Source organism: Haliaeetus leucocephalus, unplaced genomic scaffold (genome assembly GCF_000737465.1).
Source record: "Haliaeetus leucocephalus isolate CR32 unplaced genomic scaffold, Haliaeetus_leucocephalus-4.0 Scaffold373, whole genome shotgun sequence".
Lineage (NCBI taxonomy): Eukaryota > Metazoa > Chordata > Aves > Accipitriformes > Accipitridae > Haliaeetus > Haliaeetus leucocephalus.
Genome location: NW_010972809.1, coordinates 4988243 through 5005283, shown reverse-complemented (window position 1 = coordinate 5005283; position 17041 = coordinate 4988243). Strand labels below are relative to the sequence as shown.

The following is a 17041-nucleotide window of genomic DNA, read 5'->3' as shown; positions in this document are numbered from 1 at the left end:
TATGTACTTAGAAGGCTAGGTGTGTCTCCCTAAATGTTTTTTCTTGGGAAAGGTGTTAAAGAAAAGAGTCTCTAAGGTAATCTGGGTATTTGAAAGAACCAGGCTAGCTGGCTAAAACTCTGTCTTTTTCACAGAAAGCACATAGTGTTTCCTCTCCTGTCTTTTGCAGGCTGCATCAAGATTTCCAGTGACTGATAATGAATTTCCTGACAGTAATACCTATTGTATCACTCAATATTGTCTGCTGTAAAAAAAGAGCAAAAATGTTTTTATGAAGCAGTAGCCTTGACTTACTTATTTGCTATATATGATGACATACAATATGTTCCCCAGCTGTCAGTGAGTAAAGGTTGGGGTTTCATTCTCATATGTGCTAAGGATACTTGCTCTTATAAATGTTTTGGTTTTGTAAGTTGCTGTAGGTCTTAAGGATTATCAAATCATAACACTTTATTTTAACCTAAATAATGTATGAACATCAGGCCACTATAAAATGCTCTAGTACAGTATTTTCTGCCAAGACTGAACCATTGGAGAGCTTTAGATCAAGGCTCACAAGCTGAAAGAGAGGGGAGGAAACCTATAGAGGCATTTCTTCTAATGCACCAGGCTTGTAGCTGCAACTATGAGTTGCTTCTAGTGCTGTTTCTGAAAGGCATGAGGAAATCAACAAAAATAACTGCATCTTCTTTCCTGGGCTGAGTGAGTTATCAGCTCTACTGTGTGGCGGAAAGAAATGCGGTATCGATGCATATAGCGACACGGCCACTTGTCTTTGATTGGGTGTTCCCCAGTGAATTTTCTAAGAAGTAAGACTCAAGATGTGTGAAGATAAGGATATGTGACAAATACTACCCTGATACAGAACTGATTTATAGTTCTTGATGTTGTTTCCATCTTCAAAATACCTGCTTATTTTCTCCTATGCTTTATGTCCATTTGTTGTCCAAGAGCTATGCCTATGAAGATCTGCTTTTCTGCTGTAACTGTACATGCTCTCATGGCTAAAGCATGTCCAGATGTCACTGATTCATGGTGTGTTAAATTAGAAATGCCTAACTTTGCAGGCTCAGGGCTTTAAAAAGAAACTTTTAAATGTGGTTACAAAGTGTCTCACCAGTAGGTGCCCAGTCTTAAAAAATGCCCCCATGGTATTTGAATGTAAATAATAAGTAATGGAATGGGTGTTACACTTTTCTCCTTCTGAGGTCGTATTATTTCAACCAGATTTATGCAAGTTTTGGGTTGTGAGTCTTGAAGATGTACAGCAGAAGGTGTGAAAATGATTTAAAATTAAAAATGTGAAATCATGAGCTGGCCATGATTCAAACTCTCAACTGCTGGTGATACAGGTATAACCAACTGCTTTTCAACTAGCCTAATCCTGACTTGTCAACTTTTGGTGTGACCCTTTCTATTAACCAGCACACAAATGCAGGTTCGTTACACTGTTTTTCAGTTTTGTGTTTTTCCTAAATCTAAAGTGCAGGTTTGTTATCTTTCTAAACAACTAAATATATTACTTTTTTTTTTAATCTATGGAGTTACATAAATAACCTAAGCTCCCATTAGCATAAAATGACAGGGCTGTATTAAGTGTAATGGAATGGTGGTGACTTGCTGTAGCTTTGGATTATGGTGTTCAATTTTTGCTTGCTGCTGGTGTTCATGATCACAAACTAAATGCAGATATAAAGGTCTCTGTCTCTACAGACCTTACAGAATGAGTAGTACGAGGCACATAAAAAGTTCAACAATTTTGTCACTGACAAGACTTTACTGCCTTTTTTTTTTTTTCTTTTAATGATGCTTTCATGACCTGATCATGCTCTTGCATCAACTCTAGGGCTTTCTGCCAATTGTGTTATGAGCAACATTTCTGCCTGCGTCAGTGGAACAGGCTTGGTGCTGGCTGGCCTTGAATTGCAAGGCTGACTGGGAAGGGGTATTTCCTAGCTTCTGGTGGAGTCATTCTTGCTTACAAAATGTGATTAAAAAGAGTCAAACCAATGCTTCAGAGGCTGTCATGGTTTTTGAGAGGAAGAGAACAAGAGGGACGAATAAAACATACCTGTTATTATTAAATTATCAGCATTTTAAAGAGAAGTGTGAAAGAGGATACTTGTTCAATACTCTTGCTAAAAGTTTTTTACCAGTGCCATCCCCATGACAATTACTCGCTTTTAGACAGACAGTGACATCACCATTTCTGCATGTGTTGGCCAACAGTGCTAATGAGCTTGTGTTGCAGTACTGCTGTTAGAACAGGCATGCACTCTGAAGTAAATGTCTGTGGATGGATATTAAGGAGAAACAAAATCCCCAAATTATTGTGTGCTAAGTTCTTCTAGTGGAGAAATATGTTTATCTGATAAAGCACTCTCTGGAAACCTGTGATTAAATTTGAGCTGGAGTTTTGATTAATGAGAAGTGTGTGGTGAAACTCAGCACCTCAGTGTTTTGGTATCTTGCCCATGATAAATACTTAAAGCAGTGTCTTGCTTTGCCATCCCAATCTGTCTAGTCTTCCCATTTTAAAAAGGTTGTCGCATGAAGAATCATTTGGCAAACATGCACTTGTTTTCTATGCTAGTAATACTATGACTGTCTCTTCTCAAAGACAGAAGCCTAAATTTAGGGCAGGTTTGCAGGAGGAGAAGAAATGAAGAAAAAGGATGAGAAGATGAGGTGCTGGGACAGGTAGGGCAGACAGTGGTCTTACTGTTTTGAATGACATGAAATCCTAAAGGCTCACAAACAATAAACCAGTTTGGTTCAGCCCAAACAACTCGTTTCAATTCTTTTGAGGAGCTTCATCTTATTTCTGTTATTTCTTCCCGCCTATATTGAATTTCTAGATGGAAAGTTGGAGAGGGGGGAAAAAAAAAAAAGCTTCATTTGGGAATTGAAGTAGGGTATTTCCATGAGTTCTTGTTTCCCTTCAAATATTTTCTTTCTTCCTTTAAGACGTTTCTCAGAAGAGATCCTTCCCTGTCACCAGTTTCAGTTTTGGTGAATTAGCATTTCCCAGTAGGCAAAAAAATGGCTGAGATAAAGCATTGCCAAAGAGTTTCAATTCCACAAGAGTGCTCTTGGAGGTACACTTGGGCAGAAATAATGGAAGTGTCCCTAAATCATTTAAGTTGGGAACTAGGTTGCTCTGAGAGAAGCAGGCAAAGAAAACCTTCCATCAAGAAGAAGCTCAATTTAATGTGATTTGTAGAGGTTCTCTGGCTCACAAGCTATATTCTGGCTTGATTTTGGTAGGGGTTTCTCAAGGCAGCTGTATGGACAAGTGCTCCTATTAACTGGTGTTTAGATTAGCATAGCTTGCTTTGGCAAGTTTATGGAAGCTATAGACACATTTTAAACAGATATAAACTCCATCATTAATTGTCTGTTGCATCTATATAATTATTATATACCAGACCTCAGTCAGGACTGATTGTGCATACAAAAAAGTTGTGATGGCAAGACACAATGGGAATATGTTTAGTGTCTTTTAAGGATTAGGGATGGACTGTCTTATGGAAAATTTGTCTCCTAAGAACTTAACTACATCAATTTCACTTTGATTCCATTCTAATGATCTGTTTTGGGAGAAAGCTTAATTTAGATTACTTTTTTAAAAAAAACTGATGCAATATTACCACTGCTATTTAAAAAAGAAAAATGGAAACACTTCATGCCAGACATGTGGAATGATGATATTCTGAGGCTAATTAGTCTTCCTTCAAAACAAAACATCTACAAAAATCATCGAATGCCTGCAAAGCCTTTGGATTTCAATAGAACTATGTTTTCTGACTGTTAGCAACCCATCTTCATCTATCCATTTCCTATCTCCAGAAACCACACTTCCTCCTTACGAAGAGATTCACTTTTTGAATAATCAGTTTTCCACTCACGTTTCTGTAAAATGCTCTGCTGCTGTGCTTGGGTTTTAGTACTTACAGGGAAATTTAGACTACCCAAACTTAGTGTTAGGTTAGTGTGTGTTCAGATGTAACCAAAAGTCCAGTTAGATTTCTAATCAGCAAGAAACAAGTCTATAAGCTTGCATTTTTCTTTTTATTCCTTTTTTCTTTTTTTTTAGCTAAGGTTTGATCCTGTACTTATGCTTGTGCAGGTTGATTTGTGTCCCTGGGGACCTCGGTTGTTGGATGAGATTGCAGGGCTGGCCTTTTTTCTGATACTACAGGGAAAAAATGCATGCCTCTGGTCTACAAATAGAACTGATTAAAAAGAGCCCTGTGCTTGGGGAGAAACAGGGAGTAATGTTGAGCTCATATGTTTGCTCAGCCTAATAAAATGCAGTCTTTTTCTTAAAATACTTTTCTACGAATCACATCAGTGAGTAACTACTGCTTACTCTAACTTGTGGATGAGGGTTTCTTCACTCAGTGGTTTTCATGGAGACCGCTGAGGATAGATTAACTGCACAGGCTTTTTATCAGTAAAACGGCTTTTCTCCTATTAGTGTCACATGGAAAGTTACAAATGAAACTCCTGAGTCTAAGGAAAAGGCTGTGTGCTGTTTTTACCATTGAGTTTGCATTTAATTTGAGAGAATTTCACCCTTTAGACTGTACTTTATGAAACAGGGCACCGAGTGTTGAGGTACGTGTTACCATTCCTGCTGTACTCAGCAAATTTGCTGTGTGTTCAGCACTTCTAACACTGAAGCAATATTTTGTTACAAGGGATACAAATCCCCAAAGCAGAATTTGTAATGTGAAAGCAGAAGAGGGACTAGAAGATGACTGGGCCATTTAAGTAAACCGCATCACAGGAAGCTCTGGTATTTCAGACTTGAGGGTAAACGGGGACATTCTATCTTGGAATGTAAATATATTTTGTCATCAAAAAAAATGGGACCGTATCTAGTATTTTGTAGTTTGTTGGCAAATTGTGTTTGCCACACAACTCTTTAATATACTTAGTGTATGTCTCTTCTTACTTCATAAATGTGAAAATAGGCAAGAAAAAAGATAACAATGTAAAGGCAGGCTTATTTCTGGAACAAACGTTATATACAGCCATTTGTTTCCTCCCAGCTAAGACAGTACTTGTTTAATTGGAAGGAAAAACATCGTAACGTGGCTAACTGGCTTCTGCTACTGAAGTCTGTGCCAGAATTGTCAGGGTAGTGCTGCTTGTGGGGTGGTGTTTCCACTTTCTCATGGATTCAACCAACATGACTCTAACACAAATAAAGACCAAGGAACAAGGTCCATTCCCTTAGCCATAGTTTACCTAAACCTCCTGCTGAAGGCAGTGAACTCTTGAAGAAGGTGGAGATCACAGGATGTCAGGGTGTGAAACCCTTGATCTGTCAAGGGGATGTTTATACTCGGAAATAGGCCAGGGATGTTCACGCGTGAATAATTTCCTTCCCTGTCCTGCTTTATCCACTTTTAAAAGATGGATAAATGTGAGTGTTTCCTGAACTATAAAACTCTAGTTCAAACAGACCAACAAACAAAAAAAAGCTCATGTCTTCCAAGTTGGCATTGATCTCTATTTGCCTGAGTTTGTCCACGCCTTCTGGGAGTTGTAGTTCAGGGCTGGTAAGCCCTGCAGTGCAGCCTCTTCCCTGGTTGAACAGCTGTGACCTATCAGCCTCATATTCTGTTTTGTGCTGATTTCCCTTGATCAAAAGCTCTCCTGAAAGCTACTGGTTCCTACAGAAAGCTTTCAGAATTTGTCAAAACTGTTTTCCAACAAGGAAATGTTTCCTTTAAATTTTTTGGCCAATGCTATTTTCAGGATGGCAGGGACAGCACAACAGATCAGTTAGGGGAAATACTGAACCAGAAAAAGAGTGTTTAAATTACAGTGGTGTCTTTTTTTTTCCATGTCACTTTCACTATTTTAAAGCTCATGTGTGAACTAATGATTAATCACAGATGCAAAAGAGACTTTGTGCTTTGACAGCACCTTTCCCAAAGGATGTGCTCCAAGTAGTCTGTCCAGAATGAGTTCCCTCATAATTACCCCACATATTTTGCAGATGAGATTGCTGAAGTGCAAAAACACCACTCAAGACTATGCAGAAGTCTGTGGCAAGGATAAACCCCAGGTTTCCTGAATGTCAGATTTGTCTGAAGATTCTTTCTCTTTGGTTGCAGGAAAAGAGAGTAAGTTTGAAGGCAGAGCACAGAAAGAAGGAATAAATTCTAAGGTACAGCTTTTGTATCTTTATGCTCGTCAGACACTCTTCACACTTAGGGGTGTAACTATTTTGTGACTAAACATGCAGCGCAGCTATAAAAGCTTGGGGCTAACCAAGGCTAATTTTAAACCATCCCTCGTTATCTCTGTCATTTGTACGGTGAGTTTTAGAAGGTGGTATTTTTATTTGATAGAAGGAGCCGATACAGCTCTGTTGTCAACAACTAGCTTGGCCAGAATCAATTCATCATTATAATTACCTGCCTCAGGACTGCTTTTTGAGTTGCTTTGCCTTTCTGGCTAACAAGATGTGTTACCTCAGCATAGCTTTATAACATGCCTGCTGTTGATTTACTGTTGCTTGAGGCTAGACAATTCCTGCCTGACAGCAGTTCCTAAGCTTTGCCTGTAAAACTTGTATGGCAGCCAAACCACACATTTGCACAAAGAAAATGGGCAAATGTGGCAGAAATGGATAGGATAAAAACTGCTGCTGGTCCTGCTTAGAATGGTGTCTAGAGGCCACAGTCTTCTCTAGCTACTGCTATGGGAAGGAAGAAGGCTTACATATGGGATGACCTCATAGCAAAACCCTTCAATGTCCTTAAAACTGCCCAAATGCACAACTTGCTAACCAGCTGTTTCTGCTGATGGAAGAAGGCGGAGTGGCTCACTTAAGCCATTGGGCAGGTGTCACAAGTCTGAGAAAAGAGATTAATCGTTTTGGAAGTCAAAGCAAAGATTCCCAAAGTCAAATCTTCAACATTTCCTGCTTTCCTTAATACTAAGGATTGTTTTTACTGATCCCTAGAGGAGGAGGAGGATTTGGAGGACAGACTGTTTGCTCAGACAGAGACAAGTGCTAAAGTGCTTCCCTTTAATTAGGCTTTTCTTTCACAAGGGCATTAACAGATAGTTGCAGCTGTAGCACTAAAAAGCAGTTTTGCAAGATTAGGATGCTAAAGAATGGAGTATGTTTTAACTCACCGAGTCCTCCCTTACCAATAACCCTACAGTTCTCTCTTGTCTACCATGGTTTCAATCCCAATGGGCTCTTCTTAGTGTAGAACTGAACAATTCCAAGGGACTAAAGACATAGCTGCCTCTGATCAAAGCAACAACAAAGCTCCCATCTCTACCTGTGCAGCAAGTGCAATTTTCTCATTTTATCTTCCTGCACACCCTACAAAGCATAATTGTGGAAAAGCTAAGCAATCAAACCTCTTTATAAGTTGACTTGGAATGATTTCATAGGTCTTTTTCTCTTGCTCATAAGGAAAAAAAATCCACTTATTCTTATCAAGGAAAATGAAATTATAACAAGGAAATAGAAGCATTAGAAGATGTCTTCCAAAGGCCTGATACGAAAGAGTTGGGGGTGAGGCAGGGGGAAAAACCTGAAACAGACTGTCTTGCCAATCTAAATTAGGAGGTGAAAGTTTAAACCAGTCAGGAAGTTCCTGACAGAGACATCTGCTCAGAAGTTGTATATAAATACTATGCTTTAAGCTCTAAAGGTAAGGAGGATGCTAAAAGCTGGAGCTATTTTGCCGGGTATGGAGGGACTGTAGGAACTTCTTTTTGGCTTGGCAATAAGGGGTCTGGAAGGCCAGGAGAATCTCCTTCCTCCCTCAGGCACCTTCCTTAATTCTTTTCAGCCACCAAGGAACTGTCTGCCACCAGGGTACCTGGCAGGTGCCCTGCGAAGGTAAAATGAGGGAGTGACAGAAGATGAGGAGAGCCTGAGAGGGACAGCAGGAATAAGGGGGAGGCCCCACATAATGCAATGCCTCTCACTGGAGCCTTGGGAGCTCTCATCTGCTGCAGTAATGGCTGCATCATGGAGCTGTTGCAGCTCCCACTTTCAATCAAGAAATTTAGCTGTAGATAAACATCACGTGCACCCTTATAAACTTTAGGTTTGGTATTAAAACATCCCTCATTATCATCATCCTCTTCCTCCCTCACTCTTCCAAATATGGCCCTTGTCTCATTAATCATTGCTTTCTCTTTGTAATTTAGACCCACTGGGACTTCTCCAGCAGCACTATACATAATTTTTAATTAAACAAAAATTACTTGGGCGGGTGATGTAACTGTTCATTAATTTGTGGGAGAGTTAATCTTACTGCAGCAGCTCTCTTCTGAGCATATAATGCAAAAGTGCATAGGCCAGATGTATTTCAGCTTCCCTGGGAGCCTGTGAGGACACAAGATCACATACCTCCCCAAATGCTCTACCGTGCATCTCAGTTGTGAATTAAGCAAGCCATTAAGAACTGGACCTTTCTCTTCTTCCCACAGCAGTAAAGTTACAGCAGTAACTTATGTATATTTAACCTTCCTACATCTTAAGTCCACAGGCTATAACTAGACATTAACCACTTCACTGGTGGTCAGCACAAGTGACCTGCTTTGGAGCTATGACATGAAACCAAATGCACGCACCTTGTTAGTCAGAGCTGGACCATCAACACATCTCTGCATGGAAGGTGGCACCTGGTAAATATCTTGTCCCACTAGACCATGACCAGTGGGTATTTGATAAATTCCCTGATTCAGATGGGAAGGTGGCACTTGGTAGACAGGATCCCGTGCTGAGGCATGTGAGCTTGGCACTTGGTAGATCTTTTGCTGGTTGAAGGACTGATGCATCAATCCTGAATTGGACATATCCTGGCCAGAAGGACTGTCCTGTACCACTGGACCTATCAGGAGTTTCACACGGTTGCCTGGAACGATGCCTTGCCGGCCATGTAAGGAGCAGAGCCACCATCCTTCAAGACCTTCAGTGTTCTGTTCTATCACTGTCAAAATATCTCCTTTGCGGAAGGCCAACTCTTCTGCGCATTCAGGGACATTATCGTACAGGGCTCTTGCCATAAGATTCTGTGGAAAAAGAACACCAAGAAAAACAAATGAACAAACAAGCTAGAACTTTTCTAAAACTGCAAGCACATTCTAGGTGGAGAGAAGAACTGAATTTGAAAAAGATTGCCCTATAAATGTGCTCTGTATACTGCTACAGCTAGCTAGCTGATATTTAAAATAAAACTTGAACAAGACTCTCAGGGACATAATCCAGAGCACTTGTTTCCAAACACTTTTCCATTTGCAGGGTCCCAAAAGACTTTCCACTAGAGGTGCAGATCCCATCAGTGTAAAGACAGTGGGCTGGCTTTTCTTAGCTGCCACCTGCAGGCTCCTTAGAGTCAGGTATCTGTAGACCACCTGGTGAGAAAAAACGGCCTAAAATACAAATTGGCAAAATGTCACAGTTTCTGAACTACGATGCTCATGTTGGTATGTAGCTCTGTGCCTTCTCGTTCTTTCTGTAAACTTCCTTGGTGGCACAGTGCAGCATAGCACCAGCTTAACAGGTGAAAAGCCTCTTCCCCCCCCCCCATCCTGCTGCCTCAAAACCACCACCACAAAACAACCTCAAAGGACAAGGTTCCTCAAAGACCCACTCTCTGTAGAAAGACTTTGAAGAGAACATTATTTAAAAAATAATGTGCCCAGTGACCCCAGCTGGAGTCATGCCTTTGCCATGGGGAAAGCTGTACCAATCCCTGTGGGCCTCTCCTTATGTCAAAGAACCTAAGAATTTAGTTACCAAGCATTACCATAGAGTATGTCTATGTGTAACTTGGGAGGAGTCTAAGGGCAGCCAAGCAGTGTCTTTGACCTGTGTCAACATAGTTTAAGCATACTTATATGTATTTTGCTTGATTATGTCAAGTGGAACAGTAACATTAGTATAGGGAACTTCACACAGGTCTATTCCCAAGCATTTGACTAGTGTTTCAGGCAGGCTTTGCAGCTTGCCCTGACCTCTGTTTTGGTGTGGCCATGCTACCAGCAGTAACTCTGCTAAGAAGTTTTAGGCCAACTCTGAGCAGATGTAAGATTGTAGTCTGTGAGGTACAGGAGGTGTGTTACTAACAAGTGCCATCTCCTCTCGCAGACTGAACCAGCTCCCTTCCCTCCTTCTCTGCAGGCCTGTATGGCACATCCAGTTCTGAATAATTGGCCAAGCTTAGGTATTCAATGGAAAGTAGGCAGGCTGGCTGTATTGACATTCTTGGACCCCTCACAAAGGCCATGAACATTTAATTTCTTGGCTCTGGTGATATTTCCAAATGCGCTGGCAAGAACTGCTCCATGCCTGCCTGCTTTTCGGTGAAGGCAGTCAGGAGAGATGGTTATAAACTAATTGTAAGCACTTGAAAAAATATAGGAAGCCCTGGATCTGGAGCATTCTAGCTGAAGTATTTGGATGCAGTACACAAACTGAAATGGTACGAATCCACTGTGATAGGATATGCAGCTGTCTTGAACATTTATCTTCCCTCTGTTAAAGGGATAGTGTCAAGTACAGTTTAGTGGTTTTATCTGTCATATTTATCCTCCTTCTTGGACATATAAAAAAAATTTTTTTTTATCCCCCACTTATTGTATCTTTCCCCATTGATATACACTGATGTTTTCCCACCACCTCTGTGCTTCATCAAGACAGCAGACTTCCATTTGACCTTCTTCAATTCAACTTTTCTTAAGCGTATGTCACGGTTTAAGCCCAGCCAGCAACTAAGCACCACGCAGCTGCTCACTCACTTCCCCCCCACCCAGTGGGATGGGGGAGACAATCAGGGAAAAAAAAGTAAAACTTGTGGGTGGAGATAAGAACAGTTTAATAGAACGGAAAGGAAGAAAATAATAATGATGATAATAATAACAATAATAAAATGACAATAATAATAATAATAAAAGGATTGGAATATACAAAAAAAGTGATGCACAATGCAGTCGCTCATCACTTGCTGACTGATGCCCAGTTAGTTCCCAAGCAGCAATCCATCCCTCTCAGCCAACTCCCCCCAGTTCATATACTGGGTATGGTATGGGATACCCCTTTGGCCAGTTTGGGTCAGCTGTCCTGGCTGTGTCTCCTCCCAACTTCTTGTGCCCCTCCAGCCTTCTTGCTGGCTCAGCATGAGAAGCTGAAGAATCCTTAGTATAAACACTGCTTAGCAACAACTGAAAACATCAGTGTGTTATCAGCATTATTCTCATACTAAATCCAAAACATAACACTATACCAACTACTAGAAAGAAAATTAACTCTATCCCAGCCAAAATGAGGACAGTGTAGCATATGGCCAGGAGGTTGTATGAACAGCTGACTGGTGGATGGAAAAAGGGTAAGCTCAGATGTCACATAAAAGGTAGATGACTATGCTTTTCCCAAGACATGTAGTGTTTGAAATGGGGTGCATGAGATCAGTTTTCTGATCCATCTTCTCCAAATGGGGGATCAGCTTTCAAATGTATGAGAAACACTGGCTTTGCCTTTCATCAGCATCATTAGTGAGGTCAGTTTAAATTAAGCTTTGGCTTGGAAAAGCAGGACTGCCATTTTGAACTCCCATGTAAACAGGAGCACTGGGGCCCACCATTCCCTCTGATGTACGCCTACTCAGCTCATCAGTCAACAACGCCAAGAAATGTGAATAGAGGTAAAGCAGAGAGCAGTTTTGTTCATGCCTTGGCAGAACTGTAAAACTATTCTTTAGCACAGTCAAAAACAGTGGTCTCTTCTCGAACACTACATCTGTGCTCTTGCTGTGTTGACCTGGCTGCTCAGCTGAGTCCAAGGAGCTCAGAAAAGAAAAGTTCCTGCCTAGTCCGAAATATTCAAGTTAATCTCTTATCTTTCCACATTTCTTTCTAGTGTGCCTTTCACAGGAGAAATCTACTAATGTGACTAGCTCAGCCTGTGCAACTGACTATTTAAAGGAGGCTTTTGCAGAGGATGTTGTTTAAAGGAGGAGGAAGATGGGGGGGGCATAAAACAAGCAGGCTAAATCAGTGATAAATGTTTATTCTTCTATATTTTGGTGATTAAAGGTATTTGAAAAGCCTGATTAGCTTCTACAGCAAAGCAATTCTCAGAACAAAGCTGGAATGGTGGTAGAATTAGAACAGACAGAAGTTCCCATGTGATTTTTTTTTTTTCCCAGTTGCTCATTATCTCTGTCCCAGTGACCTTCTCACCACCTGGCATGCAGTGTATTAATACTTTCTGGGTGTGCTTCAAGAACTTCTGTGCTGCAAACAGCTTCAGATTCTCATTGTCAGTGTTAACTCAGGCACCAGTATGTGAATTATACTAATTGGTTGCCACTTGTTTCACAGCAATTTTCCAAAGGCCCTTTAAATAATGCAGAGCCATGCCACCAAGCATCAGCAGCAGTGAAGCAGGCAAAATATTCCTGCAAGTAAGCACTGGGACCAGAACCTCTAAGCCTGTTGCTTGTTGCCAGCATCATAGGCACTGTTCCTGCTAAGCAAACCTTCTGTGTTTTGAGCATTTCCCTGACTTCATTCTTCCTTCACAGGATTTCTTAGTATGAGCTTCAGGAACGTGCCACAGTTGCTTTCATTAGTCATTAGAGTCAGTCTTGAGAAAAATGAAATTGTCACCACAGAAGGTCATCAGGAAAGCTTTTGAAAACCACAGAGGTACCTTTAATGTGCTGTGGTGATCAAGATGGTAGTCTCTACTTTTCCACACACAGAAAGAAGTCCTGGTTGGAGACATTCCTCAATGCCTGTGGGTTTTATCTGGATTGATTTGACAAATTTGAATAATTTTTGGATGCTGTGGGCATCACAGCCCTCATCTTGCAAGTCTCGCTCTCACTGGTCTTATCAGCTAAGAGACTGGGGAGGGTTATCTGGCATTAATTGGACTTGCTCTTAGAGGTATGGATCATCACTCATCTGCCTGTGAAACAGGCACCAAATTACCACTAACATTGATATGAGAAGGCAAAGGCATATCAGTGACTTTTTCGTTGACTAAGTGCTGAAATAACCATGGCCATTTCCTAAACAAATTCGTAATAGAGAAGGGGCTGATGAGAAACTTGTACTGGAGCTTGGTTTTGCAACTGGAAAGTTGCACAGAAGTCCCTTTATATTTCTAATACAAAGAGACAAAAGGAGGGCAACAGATTCAGAACTACAAATTCAAGTTCTGTAATGGCAGGGGAAAAATGATTTGATCCTAGAGAGGGAAAAAATTTTGGTTTGCCATAGAAATCAGCTGTGCTTCATAAAATGAACATACCGGCAGCTATCACCTTCTTTTAATAAGATTAAGGATGGAAGTGTCTGTTGCTCTCTTTTGGTCCAGTTAAATTAACTACATGATGGGTGCAGTGGTGCTCTCCTCAAAATCTGAAAGTACCTGTGGTCTATATAGAGCTCCATTCTCCTGAGCTCTCTGTGTAACAGCCACCATACCTCAATTAATGAGTGCTTCTCTACAACTAAGGATTGACTGGAAAGATTCAGTTCAGCTTTTGTATCCTCAGGCCTAGCTAGCAATACTGGGATATTTGGAAGTCAAAGCCAGGGTCAGGCCCCCACTGTGTAATACTCTGTACAGGCAAAACAAAACAAAAAAACACATTTGTTCTCAAGAAGCTTAAATTCCTCTTAACCTTGGACTCTTGAGTGCAGTAGAAAGCACCTTCTGTAAAATCACTTAAATAAGGAAGTTTCCCAGTCTTCTGTTAAATAAAGTGCTATCCCAGTCGTCAGCAGGTCAAAGCGAAAGCGAGCCTGACGCTAATGACAGCTGCCTGGGGATTTTAGCTGGAACGTGCTGCAGGAAAAGGCTCAGTGGACTTTGTTGATGCCTTGTGTCAGAAACTCTGTCTAAAAGATCTAAAACTGAAATGGATATTCTCTAGATTAAATGTAGATTACAGTGCCTGTGGTCCCAACTTTCTACATTGGTTGAGACAAAAGTAAAGCTTTCAAGGTCTCTAGGTAAGGTGAACCTGGGATTTGAAACTTCTGATTTCTCCTTTAATGCCAGTTGCAAGTACATTAGATAAAAGGCACAATTTGTATTCTCCGCACGCCTTAGATTTTCTCACTTTTGCATCCAGGATGCATGTCCTAGTAAATCCTGACTGAGAGCAAAAGACGCTGTCCTGAAAGCTATCAGCTGTTCTACTTGCAGAAGCTGAAGAAAAAACCCTAAGACTCTGGAAACTATTTTTCTTCTCAGATGCTGAAGGAATTACAGGCCAAATTCAGATGCATAAATGAGGTCTATTATAGAACAGTCAAAGGTGTCTACTCTCTCCTTAGCCTACTGCACTTGATGGTTAATGTGCCTGCCACTGAATAAAGACACATGAAAATACTTTGAAGAATATGATCTGTTTTGGTTGGCCTTCCCTGCAGCGATGGGAACTGATAGAATTCTGTAATTTGTGGTTTGGAGGATGAAAAGGTTGTTTGCTGATGAGGCTGAGTGCCGGAAGAGGCAAGAGTTAAAGAAAGTGGTGGAAACATCTACTCTTCCTGTTAAACACATCCAGTGATGTGGGTAATGAGCATGCGAGGTGCCCACAGCCACGGAAGCAAACACCAGAATAATAAATGACATGCTATGAGATTAAATACAATGGACTCTTTAAGGGCTGAGTGTCATGGTGCCAAGCTCCTAGTGGAGGGCTGCCAACTTGACTCCTCAGCCAGCTCTGCAATGAATGAATGCTCGAGGAAAAGGTTCAACCAACCATAAGCTCAAAGAATTTCAGTCGCTTCCCTTAGAGGTGCAATATGAGGATGTTCCAGAGCATGCAGGCTTGTGGATACTGATCCCTGCTCTGTGCTTGGCTGGTGGGGTGTGTTGTTTTGCTCTGCTTTGTCTTGTTTTTAAATATTGCTTCCTATGCATAGAGTTTATGTGCAAACAGAACTAGGGAAATCACCTCTGCTCTTAACTGAAAAAGGGTGGGACCCCTTTTTTCTATTATTGGATGAACTGTTTCTTAAAATGCCAAATGGCTTCTCTTCTATGTTTAGCTAGCTTAGGAGAGGGAAGGAAGAGAGGAACAAAGGAAGGAAAGGTGGGGGAAGACACTCCAAAGGAGTGTCTGTCCACAAACCAGTAGCTTCATTTCGGTTGGATCACTTTTAATTATCCATCACATAATATTTTTAATACAGATTCCCCTGTCTTTTAGGTTTCTTTAAAATGAATGACTGCCATTCCAAACTAAGCTTAAGCATTTATGTACCCTTGTACAGTTGCAGTAGGCCTGTGATTTGCCTGTGAGACTGAAGAACTGATCTGAAAACCCAGTAAAGAGTGAGTTTTATTCTAAGACAAACAGTTTAACTACAAGCCATACTCGTAGAAGAGAGGGAAATTTGTGCTCTGTTGTGCCTCCTGACAGAAGGGCTTCAGTGCAAGGGTCATTGGACAGTTTAATATTGTTCTTTTTAGCTCCCATCTCCTTTTGTATTTCTCACTGTCACTGCCCCTGAAATAAAGAATTTATTGTGCTGTGTTTGCAAGGAAAGAAACTATTGAGGTACAGTAGGTAACAGGTCTACCTTTAACAAGCAACTTTTCATGAAGGCTACTTAATACAAGTTGACAGAGGTCACTGAATAAGACATTCAGCCTTGAAAAATGTCTGTTGCTGGTCTCCTTAAACCTGGAAGAAGGCAGTGTGAACAGCAAAGGCATTATCTGGTACATACAAAGCTGCACCGGCACGTTCTTACAACACGTCCCTGTGGGCACCGACATGGGGAATGGACTAGGATATGGCACCTTGCTGCTTGGCCGTAACAGCCCACACACACGTGCAGACCTGTAATGGTTAATCGCCAGCAACAAGCTGTGTGCAGGTAACCCATAGCTATGTAGAGGAGGCAGGAAGTGCTACCACAGCATGTATGAAGAGCTTGCTGCACTACCAGGGTGTTGCAGTTACCACACGTTCAGCAGGAGGACTCTGAAAGGCCCTTAGCACCTAGTTCAGACTGCAGGTCTGCCTGCTGGCTCTGGGAACTGCGAGCTTCCTTGGCTCACAGCTAATGACAAAAGACGGAGCCTGGCTGCAAATGCTCAGCATAGTAATGTTTCAGCTCACTCTTCCAGGCAAAGCCCACAGTTCCACTTTTCAGGCACTCTCTTGCTTTCTTTCACCAGAAAACCAAAGTTTTGTTTTAGTGCAGATACTTTTCTGGTCAACCATTGCTAGCCCAAATAATTACAGGTCCTGCTGGATGGAAATTAAGGCAGTTTTCCATGCAGATTTGGAAGGCTGGCTTTACAGCTAATGAGAGTGCTATGAGGTAACAGGCTGAGCAGAGCCCTAAGGAGGACAGGTCTTCATCCACCTTAAGTATCCTTGCACTCTAGTCTTGTGCATCTCCGGAACAGAGGCTGTCAGTCATGCCAAGGTATGCCAAGCTGCCTGGAGGTTGTGATGCGGAAACCCTTGGGTCTGCAGGGGAGAAAGGCAAGCGTCTTATTTCAGTGTTCCACCGAGCTGTCCCAGCCCCTTTGTCTGGCCTGAGAGGTCTGAATTTCAGAGTTTGTTCTGGCTGGGTTTTTTTTGTAGCATGGCCAGTTACACAGAAAGTTAAGGCTGAAAAATGGGAATGTCCCCTCCTTACTGGATCACACTTGGATAAGCCAAAGCAGGCATTATGGCTGTCATGCTCTGGATATATTCACTGACAGTTTATCCAGGCACAATACTCCACCCAGCAGGGGTGGCAGGCAGGCAGCGAGCAGACCAACTAGGGCCCAGGCACTTCACACTCCTGCTCAAGATGCTGATGTGGTCCATCAGTTCACCCAAGACTGGGATTCAAATGTAACATAAACATGTGAGAGACTGAAGGCTCTCTGGTCTAAGAACGTTTTTTGTTTCAGCATAGCTGCTCCATTTTTAAGTAAATAGGAGATGTTTGTGTATCCAGTTTTTTGTAGGCAGTCAGCAAAGTACTTGGTGAAACTGAGGCACAGTGGTGAACCTGC

The 17041-nt window shown here is 41.6% G+C and overlaps 1 protein-coding gene across 1 annotated transcript in view; it reads right to left on the bottom strand.

Moving 5' to 3' along the window:
- The window catches only part of NEDD9 (neural precursor cell expressed, developmentally down-regulated 9), a 37356-nt gene that overhangs the window by 11144 nt on the left and 9171 nt on the right, over nt 1–17041 (bottom strand). Inside the window, exon 2 of the mRNA XM_010573219.1 lies at nt 8623–9063. Coding sequence (XP_010571521.1) covers nt 8623–9063 — 441 coding nt within the window. The remainder of the gene's footprint in view (nt 1–8622; nt 9064–17041) is intronic.